Source organism: Triplophysa dalaica, chromosome 4 (genome assembly GCF_015846415.1).
Source record: "Triplophysa dalaica isolate WHDGS20190420 chromosome 4, ASM1584641v1, whole genome shotgun sequence".
NCBI classification, from domain to species: domain Eukaryota; kingdom Metazoa; phylum Chordata; class Actinopteri; order Cypriniformes; family Nemacheilidae; genus Triplophysa; species Triplophysa dalaica.
This window is the reverse complement of record NC_079545.1, coordinates 22,062,521-22,082,920: the sequence shown is the minus strand read 5'-3', so window position 1 is coordinate 22,082,920 and position 20,400 is coordinate 22,062,521. Positions and strand designations below refer to the sequence as shown.

Genomic DNA, 20,400 nt, shown 5'->3' with positions numbered 1-20,400 from the left:
TAAATTACTCTATGAAACAAAGCAGCAGCTGGTGTTATAATAGTCACAATTGTCTTAAATGTCAATCCAGATGTTAACCAGCTGGGAAAGGATTTCATTAAAAAGGTGTCAGCCCAGCAAATCAGCACTAGTATATGCAATAAACGTTCACAGCAAATTAGGGAGAAACACTTTTTTTGCCTAAAGAAAATGTTTCCCCCCCATGTTAAAAATACCACCAGTCAGCCTCTTTTGGGCATGAAACAGATGCGGTTCTTAACTCTTAATAGACCTAATCTTATATACTTGAAGATCTGTTTGTTGTTAAAAAAAGTGTTAAAATAAAACAAATCCACAAGAGAGTTGGAGATGCTTCAATATGTACAGATGACTTGCAAAGATTTACACAATTAAATAAAATTATCATTTGAAATATAATTAATGTGCATGTTTTGATATTGCCTTCCAAGACATCATAATAACATTTTAATGTTTTTGCCATTTGAAAACATTGTTCAAATAGTAAATCTTGAGCTTTCAAATAATACTTATTGGTATCAAATGGTAGACATTTTATTTTTAATTCAGAACAAACATTACTGCACATTTAACTAAAACACAAGTGGATCACCAATGACTTTGGTCTTTCATGTACTGTTTATTCAGTACACTCTTGGTTCCTGAGAAAATTTTGTGGAATGAAATGCATGCAAGATGCATCAGAAAACAATTCCTTTTTATATAATTCCCTTTGAATGTATTCAGTAATGAAGCAACACCCACACACACATGCAAGAGTTAAAACAGTTATCAATCTCGATATCCAAAACGAAAATAGTATTACACAATTTGCTCTGGTGTCAAATCAGTTTATATAAACAAACCACCCCACACAACTCTACACATGTAAGTCTACTTAAAACATTCCCACAAGGATCTAGAATGCTAGACCAGTTACAATACCACTTCAATTTTTTGAGGTATGCTGTTCATTTAAACATTTATAAAAGATCTTTCATTACAGCTCTACAGCTTTCAAGTCACCTTTCATGACTGTAGACATGTACATACCCGACTGATTTTAAAACCTTTCTGTTCTGGAAATCTAAAGACTGCCATTCATTCCTACATATGTTGACAAGCTTTTAATGCCCAGGAAAGTTATTGGGAGGTACAATATAAGAATGATAAAATATGTTTTCTAGTCTGATTCTAAATACACTTAACTTAAAAAAAAAAAAAATGAAATAAATCCAATGGATATGACATTTTTGTTCATATACTGCATGAAAGAGCTTCAGAGAAAATCTTAATTATAGAACACCGTTTAAACACAGCTCGCTGAAAACAAATATTTTGTCGCTCTCCTAACAAAACCTTTTCCAAATTATTACTTTTTAAATGATTCAACACAGTGATGTCAAAGCTGACAAGTATTTTTAATACTGCATATCATAGGTTTAGTATAGATATTTGCAAAACCCAGTTATGAACAAAGGATAACCAATAATAATAATTTATGGCAAAAAAATCAAATCACAAAATATGGATATACAGTGTTTAAAGGACAGCAGTGATATGTAGATTACAAAGAGAATGACGATTCCACTTTGTGAGAAACATCACACAGATTTTCTGAACTCTTAAAGGTCAACAGCAGTGAGCAGACAGACACAAAGAAACATTTCTAAACAAAATTAGAACTGAGATCACAATACCAAAGGCAATAAAAGCTATAGCTGGCTATATTGTTCTCATGTCATTGCTACATTAAATGTCTTTGATTCAACATCACAACTTTTCCATGATGTTGAGATTTTTGACATTCTTGAAAAAAAAAACACAGAAGACAGAAACAAACGCAAGAATTCTTATCCTATAGTCTGTTTAGTGTTCAAGAGCTTTCACAGACCAAATGACATTTAGACCCATTAAACTTAGGCAAGTCCCTGAGGTATAAGATCATTTAAGACACTGGAAATCTTGATAAATGTCGCAAGCACATTTATGAATCAACTTGATTTCTTTTTATAAAATGTAATATACAGTGCAGTCAAATGTTTGGAAACGCTTGACTTAAAAGTTTTCAATGATTTAAAAAATCTTTCAATCTCAAGACAAAATTTTATTGTATAGACAAAAAATATAAATGTGCCAACATATTTTTTTTAAATGGATGACTTATAAACTAAATGACGCAAATAAGTTGCCGAAAAGAGCATTGAATAGATTGGGAACTCCTTCAATCAAAACTCTTTAAAAAGCTACCCAGGTTAAAAGCTCAAGAAGCTGAATGCCAAAGAACGATTCTGCAAATTCTAGCCGAAGGGTGGCAACTTTGAAGATGCTGAAATTTAACATTTTTAGTCACAACATAATTCGGAATCACAAAAGTTACATCTGTCAAACTTCATATAACTTTGATGAGTTTACTATTCTTTCAAAAGATGGAAAAAATCTGAATAGTTTTTCCAAAATTTAGACTGATGGTGCATAGCTAAGGGACGTTCACACTATTGACGATAACTATAACTTTGAAGATAAATTGTTGAAATGAGTAAATGTAAAAGAATAGAAGCATCCAAACCACAACTATAACAATTAAGATTGGATCGCCTTCAGTTCAGAACAATTTGTTCCAGTTGAAGAACAATAAAACAACATGCCAAATGGTATCCGGCGCTGTGATCGGTTTCCTGTGATCGGTCAACTATGCCTAATTTTGTCTCACAGTGACTCCTCCCCTCCTTATACTGTAGACTTTATGACTGTAACACCAGTATAGTTACCAATGTAGTTTAGGCTACAGTTATTGTCACAGTGCGAACGGCCCTTAAACATGATTAAATCCTTTGCTCTAAAAATATCACACTTATAATCCATTCGGTTATAAACTCAAATTCTAATTAAATCACGATTTTCCTTTCATTCTGTTCAGAAGTACTGCAAAATACTCCCTTACTATGTGTTAAGCACTGATACCAGAGTCTACTTCACACCTGATAAACCGCAGGTGTAATGTTTTACCCCACCGATTCAGTGCCATGTTCGTTTTACCAAAGTGAGCTTCCAATGCTGCATACCAACTGCCTATTACTCCCTGATCTTTTATTACAAGTTTGTTTATTCTCTGTCCAGTATCCCCTCTGACAGAGCATCTATGGCTTTGGCGGCACCTGTGGAGGAGCTTCCTGGTCCCGAATCCATAAACATGTGAGGGATCTCACTTCCAAAGTAAATCTTACTGTTAGTTGCTATTGCAGTATATTTCATCAGCTGGAGATATTCAGGGGTCAGCTTCAGCTGCAACAAAACAGACAGGAATAAAAGTAAGAGTTAAAAATGTAGTATTTCACAGAACGCTAAAAATTAAGTGTTATTTTAGGAATCCTGTGATGCTTTACCTTATTGGCCTCAGCTGTTCTCTGTGCAGTGTAGAACTCGGCGTCTGCTTTTGCCTTCTGACTGGCGAGGAAAGCGCTGTCTGTGACACCAGGGAGACAGACGGAGAGGAGATGAATGTGAGAGCAAAACGAACGGCACAAAAACGGCAGCATTAATCTGTTTTCAAGCAGGATTTCAATATTTCTCCTTTATAGGGCTTTCCCAGAAACTTTCCTTAAGAGGCAGGTGATGAACGATTGTCATTGCTTTTGTAAATTTAATGTCACTATGATTACTTTATGATTTTATTTGAACTATCCCGTTTCACACTGATAGATCTGGATAGAAGGATAACTTGCTTCTTGTTTAATTTCATTATTCTATTTCATTCATCTCATTTATTACAATATTTATTTATCATATGCATTCATTCATTCATTTTATTATTCACTTTTATTCATATTATTTGTTACATTTCGTCCTCATTTTCAGTATTGTTTAACCTGGTTGGGAGTTGTATTGTGTCTTATGCTGATACGAGTATCCAATGTTCTCCATCTAAAGGTTCATAATAGCGTCACAAGACAATGTTTTGATACTGTAATCTTGATTTGATAACAACGGCTATTGAATCCGTTTCTAGTCAGACGAAGTTTGACAGAGCTGGACTGAGAATTAAAGCACAACTGAGATTATTCAATAATTAATTTTTCTGTTTATTTAAAGACAGGGTGTCTGATTTCTCTTAGCTGTTGTTGATGTTCAAATCACAAAAACAACACACCCCTACCCCCATCTTTCACTTTCGTCAGTGCTCAGCTCGGCTAATGTCCGTCCTGTGCACTGTGCACCTCACTTCTGATTGGCTACAATGTTCTTTTGGTAGTCGCCTCCTGCCTGCTGTTCAGTTCTGTATCTAACTGGTGGTTGGGTTAAAGTATTATAACGATATTTCTTATTTTGATTTTTCGCGATACAAAAAAATGTTACGATACGCATCGTGGATAGATGGGGATATTTTACGATATATCTAATTCTTTTCGTTGAGCGGTCAAGACGCTACCTACTCTGCGCTATAGAGAGAGAAGTCTCTGGAAGAAGAGGAAGCACAAGACACAATCGGTCTTTTCACGTGCTTTAAAGAAAGTCTTACTTTCCTTTACAATCAAATAGACTATAAACTAGACTATGATAAAATGGGATGACAAACTAAATTGCATTTTAGTCAAAATTTGCTGTCAAAATTGACACTGATCTTAATTGTAATTTCAGTTAAGCCTTAAAATGTTAAAATTCTTTATTAAATTGTATGTACAGCAAAAAAGTTACTAAATTGTTAATATTTTGAAAATAAATGTTATTTGTATTTCAGTTTAATTTTGTTTAAAATATCGAGATGTGTATGGTATCGTGAACCCAGCATCGAGATATGTATCGAATCATGAGCTGAGTGCATCGTTACACCCCTACTCACAACGGAGTTGATATTTCCAGGTTTTATAAGTTCCTGACGGAGAGAGATGAAGTGAAACTGGACTCACATTCCTAAATCTATAAGATCTGCAAGCCTTATCCAGGAGTTGGATCTATCAACACACATACCCGGACACTTCACCCAAACTTCAAGACTAACAAATCATCTTTTGCTTGTTTGCATAAATCAAAACCACATGTGCAGCCACATTGCTGTTTAATGAACACTAAGGTAAACATCCTCGTTCCTCTTTCTCAAATGTTGTATATTTTTAAAACCAACATTCGAAACCAAGCAAAGATTACCAATTGAGTGCAACCACAAGCCAAAATCAGATTCACTGCCAGCTGGATAGATCATATCAGAACAGAACAGCAGACATCCAAGTACAAGACAACACAATATATACCAGGCCATTAAAAGTAAAGTTCCAATAATCATTCATTCAGTAAACCTTTATGCACTGACCTAGTATTCGTCCTGTTACTATATGTAACAAATTCAGCCCTTTGTCTTGTTCACACACACAATATAAGCTGTAATACAACATAATTTGTTACAATAAACAATGACATCCTATTATATAACCTACTGTACAATAGCTTCTACTGTAGGTATAATCGGCAGACATTGAAGTAATTGAAAACACATGATTCTTGGAGTGAAACTCTTATTCTTTCAAATTTGAGTTTTTGTCCAAAACCAGCCAAAGACTTTGCGTCTGTAATGGCTTGTTTTATTGCACAAGCATACTGTATGTATTTCTTGCTATTAGAAACATTTCATAGTCCAAATATCTCATAAAATAATACACTATCCTTTCCAACATGAAGTCTCAGCCTGCGCTCACACTTGGCTTCCATTTCATAGGTTTTCCCGTAAATCCAATAATAGACTTCTGTGAAAAGCGGATGATCACAGACTTCTAATCCCAGGGTTACACACTTGTGAGATCATAGTTGGATCATATAATGGTTCTTCTTTGACATGGAAGCTTACTAGCAAATAAGCAGCAGAAAGTTTATTTAAATTGTAGACATACAATAATAACAGTTGTGAGACAGAACAACAGATACCAGGAGCTAGTAACATGAAGAATATGTTCAAGACTAAATCATGACACTTTTGTTATTGCAAAGCTCAATATACGCACAAATTACTGGAAAAATCTGCCAGTCTGACTTAACAAAATCCTGTAAACCGCATCAGTTGCAAAAACTAAAACAAAAAATTGGGACTTATTAAGTCTGTCCGCAGAATTAAAGCAGACTCTTTCAGACACCACACCAATTTGAAAAATATCTCTTTTTGGATTCCTCTAAACATCTAAACTCAAGAGACCTAAGCTTCAGAGAGTCCAAGAAAACGACTGCTTGCTGTTCCATATCTGCATGTACACACTAAATGGATAAACTCAACAATGGATTAAAAACCCAGTATTAGGTTAATTCATATCCCAACAATAAGGTTTGTCCATTGATTAATCACTCTGTTGAAAATAACCCAACATTTTTAGTGTGTACTGTATGACATATTCTCATAATACATAGTGTCTTGAGTGATCCTCTTTTTCCATAACTACTATATGGGGGGAAAAAAAAAACATGTGTCATGCATATCCTGCCAAATGAACAGATGGCAAGACATACTGTCATTCATCAACTAGCCAGACAGTGTATGAAACTGTAAGTGTTTAAAGATGGTTTAAATTAATAACACATTTCTCTTCACACTGAGAGAAGTGACAAACTACTTCAAGACCATTGTATCTGACTGCTCCTGTAATTTCTGTGAGGAGAGTGATCCAGTTGATAAGACCTAACTTTATAGTGTTTGTCATTCTGAAAAAGAGCACAGCAAACTTACAGTGTGTGCACAAACCACAATGTTTACCACAAGAGTTTTTACACATTTGTGATGAGCTTTTATTTACGTTTAAAATCTTTCCCATTTCATTTAATTTGTCATCTGCATTAACAGCTAGAGTATGTGCGTAGTGTGTCTCTTTCTCACCCGGTATAATTTCTAGTAAAAAGACCAATAAAAAACAAAAAATGTATAATATAATTAAAACTTTGCTTGTCCTCCTCTACACATTTGCCAATACATATATATACATTTTTAAAGGGGATGTGCAATGGTGTTTCATAGGAGGAAGGGAGTTCAACAGCAGGTTAAGTCACTACAGAATCCTACTTTTGTTCCGTTTCGAAGTGAAGAACGTAATGTCCCTGGTGCGGATGTTTACTCGTTATCCAGATTGACAAGCATCACAAGTTAGCATTAGCTCGTTAATAACAGTATAATCAGGGGTGGTGTAGTTACTTTGCGCTTTGCATTGTAAGACTAAAGACACGTTTTTATTCACTCGCCTTTTTTGGACCATTCATTTATCAATCTGTTGTCATGTATAGCTACACTGCAAAACTTCCTTAGTAATTTTGTCTAATTTCCAGTCCAAATATCTAAAAAATCTTAAATCAAGATTACTAGACAAGAAAATTAATTGATGCTTAAAACTTCTGTTTGAAATGATATCTCATTAAGATTATTTTTGTACCCCATTGGCAGATAATTTTTCTTGCTTTAAGCAAACAATCACTTAATTTGACGTGTTTTTTCAGAAAACAAGACATCATTTCTTATGCTTTTTCATGTGTCTAGTACATGTTTCTTGATATAAGATTTTTTTTTAAATTTGGACTGACAACGGGACAAAACTACTAAGTTAGAAAAGCAATTTTTGCAGTGTATAGGCTATTCTGTGCTTTCTCCCATATAGGTTATTATTGACAAATATATTTGTGTGTGTTGTACTTTTTAATTTAATTTTAAAGTTCTTTTATAGCTCTTGGTCATCTTAAGCTTTGTTAAAATGTGGTGTATAAATGAAGCTTGCACTTACTACAATGATGGTAGTAATTGAATGAATAAGCTTCAAGTGAATTTGAGAGAGAGTGTGTGTGTGTGTCAGTGTTTGTCAGTGTGTGCGTCTGCAAAAGTGTGTGCGTTTGCGAGTGTGTGCATCTGCGAGTGTCTGTCTGCAGTGTAGTGTAGAGAACAAGTTCTTACATTCAAACAAATCCTGTTAAGTTTTCTGATTTGTATTGTTCTTTAGTTTTTATAAATTATTTATTGTTCTGGCAGCTCATCTGACTACATTACAATGTTAAAAGTGTTGTCTTCTCATGCTTGATAAAATCAACTTGTCAGAAAACGAGTTGGACGTATTACATAATATTTCTTTGCTCGATACACTCCCCCAGCATTTTTTTTACATGGAAATCTGTTTAGTAACAACTATTCTTAGTCCCTTATTGGACAATTGTCTCGGAAAAGCACTCACATGGGTCAGCACGCCAGCGCAAAAAGAAAGAGCACACCCACACGTCAACCAAGGAGAGCGGGAGAATGAGCATGCGCACACGTCAACCAGCTAGAAAGCACTGCGTTCAGCTGTGTTTGTTTGTTCAATGCATTTTGGTGAGGACATTATATAAACAGTGGATATAATGCTGGACTTGGAGATCGTTTGAAACTGAAAGATGGCTCGGTCCCAGCGCTAAAAGATGCCGGAAATGAGCCACGCGCAGTAAGTGAAATATGTCATACGTGTTTGCTTTGTTGGCAATGGGTGCGCACGTGCTTTAGTTCCACCCCTCTGCATGCGTGCAGGATTGTATGTTTTCGGAAATAACCATACAGCTGTCTGTCTTTTATAAATGTGATCAAACTAAAGAAGAAGGATATTTGAAGGGTGCGCTTCTATTCTGTAAAAACTCAAGATTAACATGAGATGTGCAGAAACTGTCTGAGTAAAGGCCACTATAGTAAAGCTACAGTATCTTCATAAAAAACAATACTATTTTTAAAAATAGACTTAATTTAAGAATTTGTGTGCAGATTTTTTATGTATACATCTAATTTAAATGTGATCTATCTTGGACAAAATTATACTCAAAACATTAAGTGTTTTTGTCCACAAACATTTAATTTGCTCAAAAGACATTTTTTAACCCCCATCTAACACCATCTAATGCCATTACCAAGAACCAAAGAGAAACTTTTGTCTACATTTTAACTTCTTATTTAGTCAGAATGGGGAAAATTCCCCCGCGCTCTTTTTCCTTCAGTCCAATGCAAACTCATAAAAACCCACCTTCAATTTCTGAAATCCTTTTCTCAGTTTCTTTCTCCATAACTTTCTGTCCAAACTTTATTTCAGACACCTGAGCCACCTTCTCTGCCTCTGCACATTTAAGAGAAGGACAGAGTGCAATAAATTAATTTCAATGTGTGCAGTGACCTCATCTATATCCAATCCAGTCTAAAAATGATGGACCTGAATAGAAAAAATATGCTTGTTCACCTATGACTGCCTTTTTCCTCTCAGTCTCCGCCTCCTTTTCCACCACCTTCTGTGTCTGAGCCGCAATGAGTAGCTTTGTCCTCTCGCTCTCCCTGAGAGACAAACAGACGTAAAAAAAGGTGATCACTTTTAATGAATCAAGATGATAAGCACTGAAACAAATACTGAAAAAAAAGACTGCAGTGTTTAGACACAGAGCAAGTAACCCGGTTTCAAACTCAACTAGATCATTAACAGAGCCAGATGTCATTTGCAAACTCACATTAGTTCATAGTTCCTGCGAATGCTTTCTGGAATGTTTGGTTTGGTAACACGGACCGCCTGCTTATGAGGAAAAAAAAAGAGGATGATTAAAACTATAGAAGCCAAAACTATTTTCCCACGAAAACCTTGTTACGCAACAACTTTGATGTGTGCAGTTTCAGAACATCTTTATTTGCTGGATGGGCCAAGGGCAAAATCAAACAGCAGGAGGCAACACACAAATTGGAAGTAGTAAGTATATGTGTTCAAATACTCCATAAGTGACTCATCAAATATCAAGCAGACCGAAAAAAATTGTGGATGACTTATCAACTCAATGTTAATTTGGGCACCATGAATGATTCATATAAACACTTGCAGTAAATGTAGAAAAAAAACACCGGCATTGTTCATTTTCAAATGAAAACATGCTAAGCTTCTTTGCCTTATTTTGTTTAAACTCTGGGCTTACACCAAGGGATTTGACAGAGGAAACTAAATCTTGCCAAGCCGAAGCAAAATAAAGCATGAGAAACCCTAAGCAAATACAGAAAGAAGTTATAGAGTAGCTCAAAGGTACAGCAAGAAGTGCAATTCAGTACAAGTTTAAAGTAGTTACATAAAATTATTGTTATTCCTAGTGAATTGTTTACCTTAGCCCTGCTTTGAGAGTAAAAGACAAAATGTTATTTACAATAACTGTTTATTGGAAGTGGAAAAAAGAATGAAATGCCGGAGAAACAGCACCTGAATAATGATTCCAGGTGCCAAGATGGTGAGATCTTCCTGCAGAGTGAGCTTCAAATTCTCATCTATTTGATCTAAAAAAAAAAAAGAGGTTATTTTACCTGACATTTGTACACACATACTTTAGTTCATACATCATTTTCTCATCACAAAAGTGCAACAAATTAACAGCAGCTGAGGAGCTACGCACTGCACAAAGTGTGTTAACCCAAAGGGCACCACTAGAGGGCATTAAACCCGTTATTATAAAGCAGAATTGAACTATGCCTGTTTTATTTTATTTTACAGTAGACATTTAAAGCCACTACAAGACAATTTTAAGCAAATGTCAACCCTGTTTTTACCAAAGGACTTCAACATACTAATAGCTCAAATGTTAAAATTTGGTGGTTTAAATATCTAACTGAGCTCTCAAAGATTTTAAAGCACTTTATGCATTATTTTTCCTTAGTCAAGTGCTACTTTCAAAACTGTCACGTTCATAACAGCTCATATTTCCCATAAATGGGCATATTAAAATATAATAACTTTATATTTTATGCTGTATGAAGACTATTCTCCATTTGTTGGGTATTATTGCTTCATGTTTGTGCTCTTTTATACATCGTAATCCCCAAAGTATGGATCAAAAATATCCCTTCCTAGCACATCAATAAGGTATACATATTTATAGAAAACGTGTATAGACTGATATTTTTCTGATTTCTCTATCCAAAAGGGTTAAGAAAAATAGAAACACATGGATCTGGAAGAGTGAAAATATCACATCCATAACGCTGGAATCATGGGCGGACTGGGAAGCAAATTCGGCCCTAGATATTTCTGCCCACAGTGGCCCTCCACCAATTTTGTCGACAGGGGTTGGATGGATGCGGAGTGTTTGAAGGCATCAGCCCCCAACCAAAACTGTAGACGGGGGGGCTCGTGGTTGTATGCGTTGCGTTACATAAGGGGTCTTCCAATACTTTTCTTTGAGGACCAGATTCTAAAAGTATAAATAGGATGCAGGCCAGTTTTTTACCATATCCTCATTTCTTCTATTATTTATTATGTTTTGTTCCTTTAATACTGTTTTTTTGCCGTTACTTATAATAAAACATGCAGACAATTATTGCAGCCAGTAGTTGTGCCTTTTCATGATATTGAATTAAAAGGGATATTGTCTATTTAATTTTCCTTAATGCGTTACTTTACCCTAAAATTGCTATTAAATTTACCCACAGTCCTCCAGTACAACAAAGATGTGGTTGGCATTGTTTTTTCAAGAAGATATTTAGGAAGATATTTGGTTGAATTAATTAAAGTAAAATCAATAAAGTAAAAAACGCAAATACAGTCAACACAAAAGTAATCCCTGCCCCTTGTGTTGTTAAATTAGCATCTTATAAAGCGAGTCAACTGATCTGTACAAGAAACTGAACGCTATTATCACATCTTCGAGTGAATTCCAATCGCATTCAGGAGGAGGCGCATTTAAAGTACAACGTTCTTAAAGTCTCTCTACTTATTTGAAATGTTAAGGCTGGCCAGGTAAAAATGATTCACGGTCCACCAGCTTACTAGCCCTGCGTTACATGCATAATTGTCCGACTCGCTATTGCCTTCGCGTTGCATGCAGTCGGGTTTATAATAAGTCCTCCACTGGTCGCAACCGTAGGCCGTAACTGGGAGGGCCATTCTGGACTTTGACAGAATGTCTTACTGGCTGGTCAGTCCGCCCCTGGCTGGAATTATCCTACAATGCAAAACTCTCAAAAACAATAATTGGATTTATAGCAAATGTAAACAAAGAGTTAAAGTTAAGGTTTTAATGCTAAAACAAGATGTATGCGATCACCCATTATAAAAACTATTCCTGTATCAGGCCATCAAAGCACTGTTCTTACCAAATAGACCTATGTAGACCTCTTGCAGTGAGTGCACACTACAGAACTGATTCAGCTCATGGTGAACTTTGTTGAAAATCAGGGCTTTGTCGTAGTCAGCCGTGAAATTTCTCACAATGCCATACACTGCAGCAGAGATGACGACGAGAGATATGAAAAGAGAGGATAAAAAACACATTTACAGTCAGTGCTGTCCTTTAACTTCACAGAGCCACTGTAAGCCCTACCAAAAAGGGCTTGGAGGGTTCTGTGGACAATGTTCCAGTGTCTCCAGTAATGAATGTATTATTTATAAATCTCTAGTGTGCATTGTGCAAATAAATGTACCTGCAGAGGGAACAAGATAGTTCACCACCTCAATGCGATCAAAGTAAATCATTACACCTCCACTGTGAGCCAAAAAGATGGAGCATGAGCATGAAAATACAAAAAACACAAATGAAGACAAGTCTCCTTGACACTATCTCAAGTACATAAGTTATGACATTCTGCTGTCTATAAATACAGGATTCAATCATTTAAATATTAGGATTCTTTGTTCATATAATGACATTTGGTTAATTTATACATTTTGACTGGTTAGTATCCGCATATGGCGACAGAAGTCACATGCATGAACGATACACATTACCTCGTGCCACAGGGAACATTCTTTACTTCATCTGTTTGCAGAGTTGTCTTTAGGAAGAGAATGAAAATCATAAGATGACACAAAACTAATTCAGATGCATTTAAACATGCTCTCAGATAGTCTCTCACCTGTACAGACTTGAATGACGTGATGAAAGGCAGCATCAGATGAAACCCAGGACCACAGGTGCCAGTAAGCAGAGCTCCACCTCTGAGAGGAGAGAGAGCCGTCAAGCAACATTAGCTTGATTCTGCTTCTGGAAGCAGATTATAGGACAATCTTAAGAAACTGACCTGTAGTACACACCCACGTGACCCTCTTCGATCTTGTGAAGAGAAGAAAACACGGCAGCTGCTCCTAGCGCAAGGATCACAGAGGCAACTGCTCCTAAATTCATCCTACAGTAAATACACAAGAAATACATTAACATATGTCTCACAGCATAAGTCACTCTTGTGGCTGTTGTATGTTGTCGTTGATCCGCGAGATTTCAAACAGATTGTGAAAGCATGAGTGACTTTGCTGTTAAGAGGATTGTGCGGTACGGTACGGTAAATGCACAATGACGCGTAAGCAACGGTTTCATTTGCATGACTTTAAATGTAGTTAACCAGCATTAGATCTTGCGAAACACGTCTTAACGGGTTGCGTCAAACAATAATTCTGAATTAAACTAAAATACTGTTTTTGAAAAAAAAGAACCATCTTTGTTTTCTGAATGCCACCGGGCGATAGCTTGTGATACAGAGTATAGATATTAAAAAAGCATTACACGGTTTTAGTGACATAATTCCGAACCAAAACACTTTTTAGTAGCGTCGCCACTTACTACAGTTCTCTGATACATGTGCAAGTCGACCTGCAAATCTAACCAAAAGAAAACATGACTAGCAGACTCATTAAAATCTTCCATACAAAGGAAAGGAACATGATTATATCAAAACGCTCGACTGCACACCTGAACTAACACTTTGTGAATCAATGTGAACTAAATGTTACCTATGAAAGCCGTAACCTGATGTCCGGAGACACCTGCAACCAAATGGAAAACGCAGCGACGCTTTTTTGCGTCTGACGTAATCAGAGGTCAAACAAAGACTATCGATGTGAACAAGACGATGCAGTTCGTCAATATTTACAGAGGAACGCGCAATGCTCCTTGCGTAAGCTCGATCGAATAAAAGAGTAAAAACAGCCAATCGTCAAACGCTATATAGTTACAGTGTCTGGGGGAGGGGCACTCTTGTACATGCGCAGTAGCTGGAGCAACTTGTGAAAGTGTTTTAGCTGCATTTAAGCTTAATAAGAACTACTTTTACGGTAGGGTGGATGAAAGGTTTAATTGGTTGTTGGGAATATGATTTTTTATTGTGTTTTTAGCGAGATTTTTTGTAATATCTGTCTTTCACCCTTTAAGTAAATAAAACTCGGTCTTGTATGACTGAAATAGGCTCCCGGAAGCATAGCAAATATGGCTGCCGAGTGCGGAGTCTTTCCCTAAAGGGTTTGAACCAACTTCATTCTGCCTCCTGGCACCACTAGATGGCGAGAAATGTATTCCTTTAGGTTAATTTTTCTAAGACTAGATGCACATACTAATTTAGCAGACACTTTTATACAAAATAATTGATAGTGGATTCAATCTATTTTATTGATAGTTTGTGTGTTTTCCTTGGGGAATACATCTCATGAGTCGTGACAATATTTGAATTATGACTTTAAACACAGTGGCTTCTGATAATTATTTAAATACAGACAATACATGCACCTAAACTAATGTATAAATAAACTAATACAACAATGTGGATTATTTAGTAATTTTGTTTTTATTACTTTTGTCAGTCACCAAAAAAGATAAAACATTGAAATATTGTATTTTTTATATCTAAACATCACAATTCACAATCTCGGAATAGAAATGTACAAAATAAACCCAGCATAAATGTTTATGAAAATAAAACTAGAAAAAAGCCAAAAACTTATACCCAATATAAAGTCACATAAAGCTTCATGTCCTTGGGTTTCACTTAAGTTTTCACAGTGATACTGGCAGTAGTAGATTGCAACAGATGGTCAATCTGCTGGTTGCATCTTATTTGGAATGTTTCTTGAAGATTGAGATATATTCCTGCACATCATCCGGAGAGCCCAGCACCACAGGAGCCCTCTGGTGAATTGTGTCAGGTTTGATGTCCAGAACATTCATGGCTCCTGTTGTAGCCATACCTCCAGCCTGCTCAATGATGAAGGCCATGGGGTTGCACTCGTACAACAGCCTTAGCTAAAGCCCAGTCAATAAAAAAAGATGAAACCAGTGTGATGATAGCCTAAAAATAAACTTTAAGTGCCACAGCATGTAGAATGAAACGCAAATGACATTATCCGATGTTCCAGCGTTTATTGTCATTTGATACTATTCACAACAATTTTCTCTTGCATTTCTCACCTTGCCCTTAGGGCTCTTGACATTAGCAGGGTAGAGGAAAATTCCACCATAGACCAGTGTCCTGTGCACATCAGCAACCATAGAGCCCACATAGCGCCCTCCATAGGGTGAACTGCCATCCTGCAGGTCAGAGAAAGAATTTAAACTGCTGATCGGAGAGCATATAAAATGTGTAATCTTCTTTTTAGTACGGAAAAACCTACTTCCTTTTAAAATGCAGAGATAACTGCAAGTATTTTATTGCTGGGGTTATATCCTTTGATATCTGTTATTTTATTTATTCAAGCATTAAAGCAAACATGTTTAATCCTATAGGCCTGTAGCCTATGTCTGTACTTCAGTGATATATGTTTATCTTAGTCTCTTACCATTGGAAATTTCTTCTTTTGGAGATATTCTGTGACATCTGGATAAAAAAACTGTGCATAACCTTCATTCAGACTGTAGATCTTTCCCTTCTTTTTAATCTTCACATCTCTATCCACAAGCAAAAACTCACCGATAGACTAATGAGAAGAAGAGAAGAATATATATTATTTAAGATAAAAAAAGTATGATAGGATATGATTGACTAGAATGACTTACAGGATCAAGCATAAAGCAGTTGACTCCTTGACCAGTGGAAAGAACCAGCATCGTGGCACTGCCATAGAGAGCATACCCTGCTGCCACTATGTTTTTGCCACTCTGCAGAGCATCCTTCTCTGATGGCTCTTCGTCAGTTTCCTGGAAATTACATAGAAACAAACCTACACATTAGACTTTTGATGAATGTAAAGAAATGAGATTTGCATGTACTGCAATGAATCCTAAAGACTTTACCTTTTTGTAGATTGCAAATATTGTTCCAATTGAAGCTAAGCAGTCAATGTTTGAGGAACCATCCAGAGGGTCAAAGCAAACCACATATTTGCCCTGGGAGAATTTTTTTACAGTAATGTAAATACTAGTAAATACTGTAATAAACAGATCAAATGTGACAAGACAAAACAGATTTCAAAGACACTCTTATATTCACAATGCCATCCATTAAGAACATTTAACATTTAACCAAAAAAAATCTGTTTTACAAAAGGTTCTTTCACAGACACGCTTACCCTTTCCTCTGGTTCTACAATAATGGCTTTTTCATCTTCCTCAGACACCAAAACACAGGAAGTAAAAGAGGATTTGATCATGTTTATAACCAGATCATTGGACAGGATGTCCAATTTTTTCACCTGGTCCCCTGTTACATTTGTGCTTCCTGCAATTCCATACCTGAAGAAATTACAGAGAGATTTTTAGGAGTAATTGTGACTGAAATGAAAGAGTTAAATCAATTCAAACTCGAGGCGGTCGCCAGTTTGCTTTTATAACCATTCCTTTTACAACCTGACTGACTTTGAGAGCTTAGCTAAGATATTTTAGCTGATTGAGAGAAAACTTTGCCCCCTACTTCAACAACAGACAAGGGTCTTGTTGCATCAATCTGCGAAGGTTGTTTGCATAGGAGTTGCAATGAGCAGCTAATAACTAAGTACTGTCTAAAACAAAAGTTCAAGGCAATTTTCCGATTTCTAAACAGATACAGCATGTTAAGTGATTATGGTGGCTGCACATTCGATTTTTTCCTGATTTGTTTAAATAAAATATTATAGCACACAGTGTATACAATCTTTAAAAACAATAATCTAAAAACATACATAAAATAATGAGACATATACTTCATAACCTTGTATGATGTCACACTTTCTTTAAATTTGATTTATCAATACACATATCCAGATACTTACAGATTGGCAATACCAGCTTTTCTGACCGCAGAGGAAATGGCTTTGATCGCTGTGCACATGGAGTTGAGGAGGGTTGTAAGTTCCCCTGTGCCTTTGGCTTTTCTGCCCTCTTCCAAAACAAACCTGGTGAGGGTCACCACATTGGTATCAAATGCTCCTCTTTCCGACATGATGACTGACTGTTGGAGCTTGCAACCTTCTCTGAGTTCCTGCAGTTTTATCCTGAGAAAATGTGTTAGAATTTAGTGTAGATATTTGACTGGGTTCAAAGGGGGGAGTGAGATCAGTTTGGCCAATTGCAAGGTAGGGGTTGAAGGGAGGAGTGGATTTTGGCACATCTGGTGAATGGAGATCAGAGGGTGGCCAAAGTCCATAGAGTTTATCATAGAATTGAAAGAACATAGTCAGAATATAGTCAGTCATAACAGTAGAGCTGATTGTATCACTTTATTTGTGATCGATTGTCCGACTTGTTGGAGTCTGATTTAATGAACATATAATTATTACATCATTATGCTATTTAAATTGCATTATGCATACACAATAAAACAAAAATATGTTTTGTTCTAGCATGCAACAGTGTATCTTGGTGTCACATTTTTTTGCCATGCAAAAATATACAGAATATTTGCAACATGCATTCGTCAATAAACGGTCAATATACATACAGTAGTTGTTATGACTGACTAATGATTGATTGAAGGCAGATCACATAAGTCAGCAGAAACTCTTTCTGTGCACGGTCTGTCCGTGATTAACGTGCGATCCAAAGGTCAATGTTCGTGTTTACTTCAAGAGAATCAATGCGGTATGACGTGCTTAATTCTGCACAGGTAGATTGAGTGGGTCAGTAAGTAGGGTTCTTACGCAAGTTTACACCAAATCATGCAAGAGTGATCTTTATAATTATTAATTTGTATTTTTTATGTTATGTGTGATTATGTTTTAGAAAAATAAAGTTATAATTATAATATCAATTATATAATACAATATATCAATATGCAAAACACAAACAAAAGCAATTAAAAATTGTGGTTAATAGATAATAATAAAGTAATTTGAAATAATAATGAATTATCCTGTATGAAAAAAGCCTTAAACTACTTGTTTCGATTGTGTTGACTTATTGTTTACTTGATTCTGTGATGTAAAAGCCATTGACAACATAATAATGCTCTAATAAATATTAAATAAATATAGCAGCAAGCTGCAATTATTGGGGTCCAAACAGGTTTGGTAAAATGGGGAACAGGGCCTGACCTGGACAATTTTAAAGAACAGATTCTATGCATAATGTTAGATTTAACATAAAACTATTTGTAAGATATATTGTCAAAACTTGCTTGGAGTGTTTGCCTAAACGTAAAACTACTGCCAATATCCCTTGACCGGTATCACAGATCACTTAATCTGGTTTACCCATATGACAAATGAAACTTGTCTCATGTTTACAGTTTCAATGACACTAAGCACCAATAGTGATGGGTGCTTTCAAAACGCTAGGTGTGTCACAAGTCGCGCGGTATAAAAAGTGTCAGTAGCGTGCTCACATTGAAAATTCTAAAAAAAAATAAGTGCACGTTAAGTATCCCGATGATGCACTTTTTCAACCGAAAATATGAACTGTGGACACTTCACGCACTCAACGATCGCATTTTCGCTAACGTGGTGGAAGTGTTTACATCAATGATGCATGGTGCCGCGACGCTGTTGTGGTCTGCAAACGCTGCTCATCCCTGGCGGAGTTTATGATTATTAAGTGCCGGCCGTTCTATCTATCGAGGGAATATACAGCCATACTTCTCATTGCTCTATATATCCCTCCCAGCCCCAAGAACAACAACAGGAGTGAGTCACTGAATGAACTGTACCAGCACATCAGTGAGAAGCAGACAGCCCACCCAGATGTTTTTCTCATCACGGCTGGAGATTTCAACCACGCAGACCTAAAGAGTGTGTTCCCAAAAATACACCAACACATAGACTTTCCAACATGGGGAAACAACACTCTGGACTTTGTCTACACCACCCAGAGAGGATCTTACAAGGCCCTCCCCCATCTTGGCACCTCAGACCACATGACTGTCATGCTAATGCCTGCATACGGACCACTCATTAAAGTCACCAAACCAGTTCGTAAACAGATACAAGTGTGGCCAGAAGGGTCATCAGAGGTACTTCAAGACTGTTTTGACACCACTGACTGGAATATGTTTAAGCAGGCTGCCACGTACAATAACAACACAGACATCCAAGAGTATCAGAGACTGTCACTGCCTACATCAACAAGTGCATTGATGATGTAACGCTCACAAAGACCATCACTGTGCGGGCAAACAATAAGCCGTGGATGACAGGGGACGTCTATAGTCTCCTAAAGGTTCGGAACGCTGCCTTCAGAGCTGGAGATGAGGAGAGCCTGAAGACAGCAAGGGCCAATCTAGCAAGTGGCATCAGAGAGGCCAAGAGAAAGTACTCCAGGAGAATAGCCCATCGCTTCAGCAACAGCAGAGACACTCCGAGCCTGTAGCAGGGGATTTAGACCATCACGGACTACAAACCCCCACCGCCGACCTGTGACAACACCATCTCCCTGTTAAATGAGCTGAATGCCTTCTTTGCTTGCTTTGAGGCAAAAACGGCACCTCTACACAGAAGACTTCACCTCCTCCTGGCAACCAGGTCCTCACGTTGTCCCCGGACAGTGTGAGGAGATCCCTTGTCCACAGTGTGCTGACGGTGTAAGCCGCTGAATCTGTGCCACCCAAAAACCGCCCGTGGACCGCCAGGTTATTGTTTGCTGGGGTGTTATGATTACAAATGATGACTACCAAACCACAATAAATGTTGTATGGTCAAAAGTAGCTGATTCCTCAGTTCATGCACGTAGACTAATGTTATGGGTCTCTATAGTTACTGTGCTACGCACTATTCTCATAGCCAGTTGAGTGTATTTATTGATTGCACCCATTACACAAAGCAAAACACCTGGTCGCGAGTGTATTTCTGAATATGTACTACAGAGTACTACAGAAAATGATTTGTTAGTAAACACATTCACGTCCATGCGTTGTGTTTTGGTTGACTGCAAATGTGTTATGTAGCTAATGTTGGCAAGTTAGCTGCTATGAAGCTAGCACGCTATGCGCTAATGGCTAAAAACCAACTGCTAACTAAGAATCTAGTTTGAACTATTAGTAGGCTTTAGCCCAGTAGTATAACCCACGGGAGCCAAAAGAGTGCTTTAGTATGTGCAGTTTATGAAATGGCATGATGTTTCTGCCTAGTCAACAAATTCACGTGTATTGCGCTGCCCACATGGAAGCTTATGCAGGGGCAATATTTACAACATTTATAACAGACAATCACACTTATCAACCACATGGGGGAACCATACACCAAAACTGCTCGTTGTTGCTTTAAGATGCCCAATTAATTACCCAACATGCAATCTTAACAAATGGTA

General features: G+C 36.9%; 2 protein-coding genes across 3 annotated transcripts; both read right to left on the bottom strand.

The window, feature by feature from the left end:
• Nucleotides 1-536: 536 nt before the first annotated feature.
• On the bottom strand, nucleotides 537-13,893 carry erlin2 (ER lipid raft associated 2). Of its 2 annotated transcripts, none has more exons than XM_056745823.1 (12): nucleotides 13,713-13,893; nucleotides 13,007-13,111; nucleotides 12,842-12,923; nucleotides 12,714-12,760; nucleotides 12,410-12,471; nucleotides 12,083-12,208; nucleotides 10,197-10,270; nucleotides 9,469-9,527; nucleotides 9,207-9,298; nucleotides 8,997-9,086; nucleotides 3,384-3,463; nucleotides 537-3,282 (listed from the first exon to the last, which is right to left on the bottom strand). In XM_056745823.1, the coding sequence occupies exons 2-12, from the start codon at nucleotides 13,108-13,110 to the stop codon at nucleotides 3,103-3,105; spliced, it is 996 nt and encodes a 331-aa protein (XP_056601801.1). In that variant the 5' UTR covers nucleotide 13,111; nucleotides 13,713-13,893; the 3' UTR covers nucleotides 537-3,102. The 2 variants fall into 2 exon arrangements, with proteins under 2 accessions (XP_056601801.1, XP_056601803.1); XM_056745825.1 differs by lacking the exon at nucleotides 13,713-13,893 and adding an exon at nucleotides 13,543-13,660.
• Nucleotides 13,894-14,520: 627 nt separating this feature from the next.
• Nucleotides 14,521-17,172, bottom strand: fbp1b (fructose-1,6-bisphosphatase 1b). The gene is made up of 7 exons (XM_056745876.1): nucleotides 16,935-17,172; nucleotides 16,257-16,419; nucleotides 15,982-16,074; nucleotides 15,745-15,885; nucleotides 15,528-15,665; nucleotides 15,160-15,279; nucleotides 14,521-14,994 (listed from the first exon to the last, which is right to left on the bottom strand). The coding sequence occupies exons 1-7, from the start codon at nucleotides 17,102-17,104 to the stop codon at nucleotides 14,806-14,808; spliced, it is 1,014 nt and encodes a 337-aa protein (XP_056601854.1). The 5' UTR covers nucleotides 17,105-17,172; the 3' UTR covers nucleotides 14,521-14,805.
• Between the last annotated feature and the right edge of the window lie 3,228 nt (nucleotides 17,173-20,400).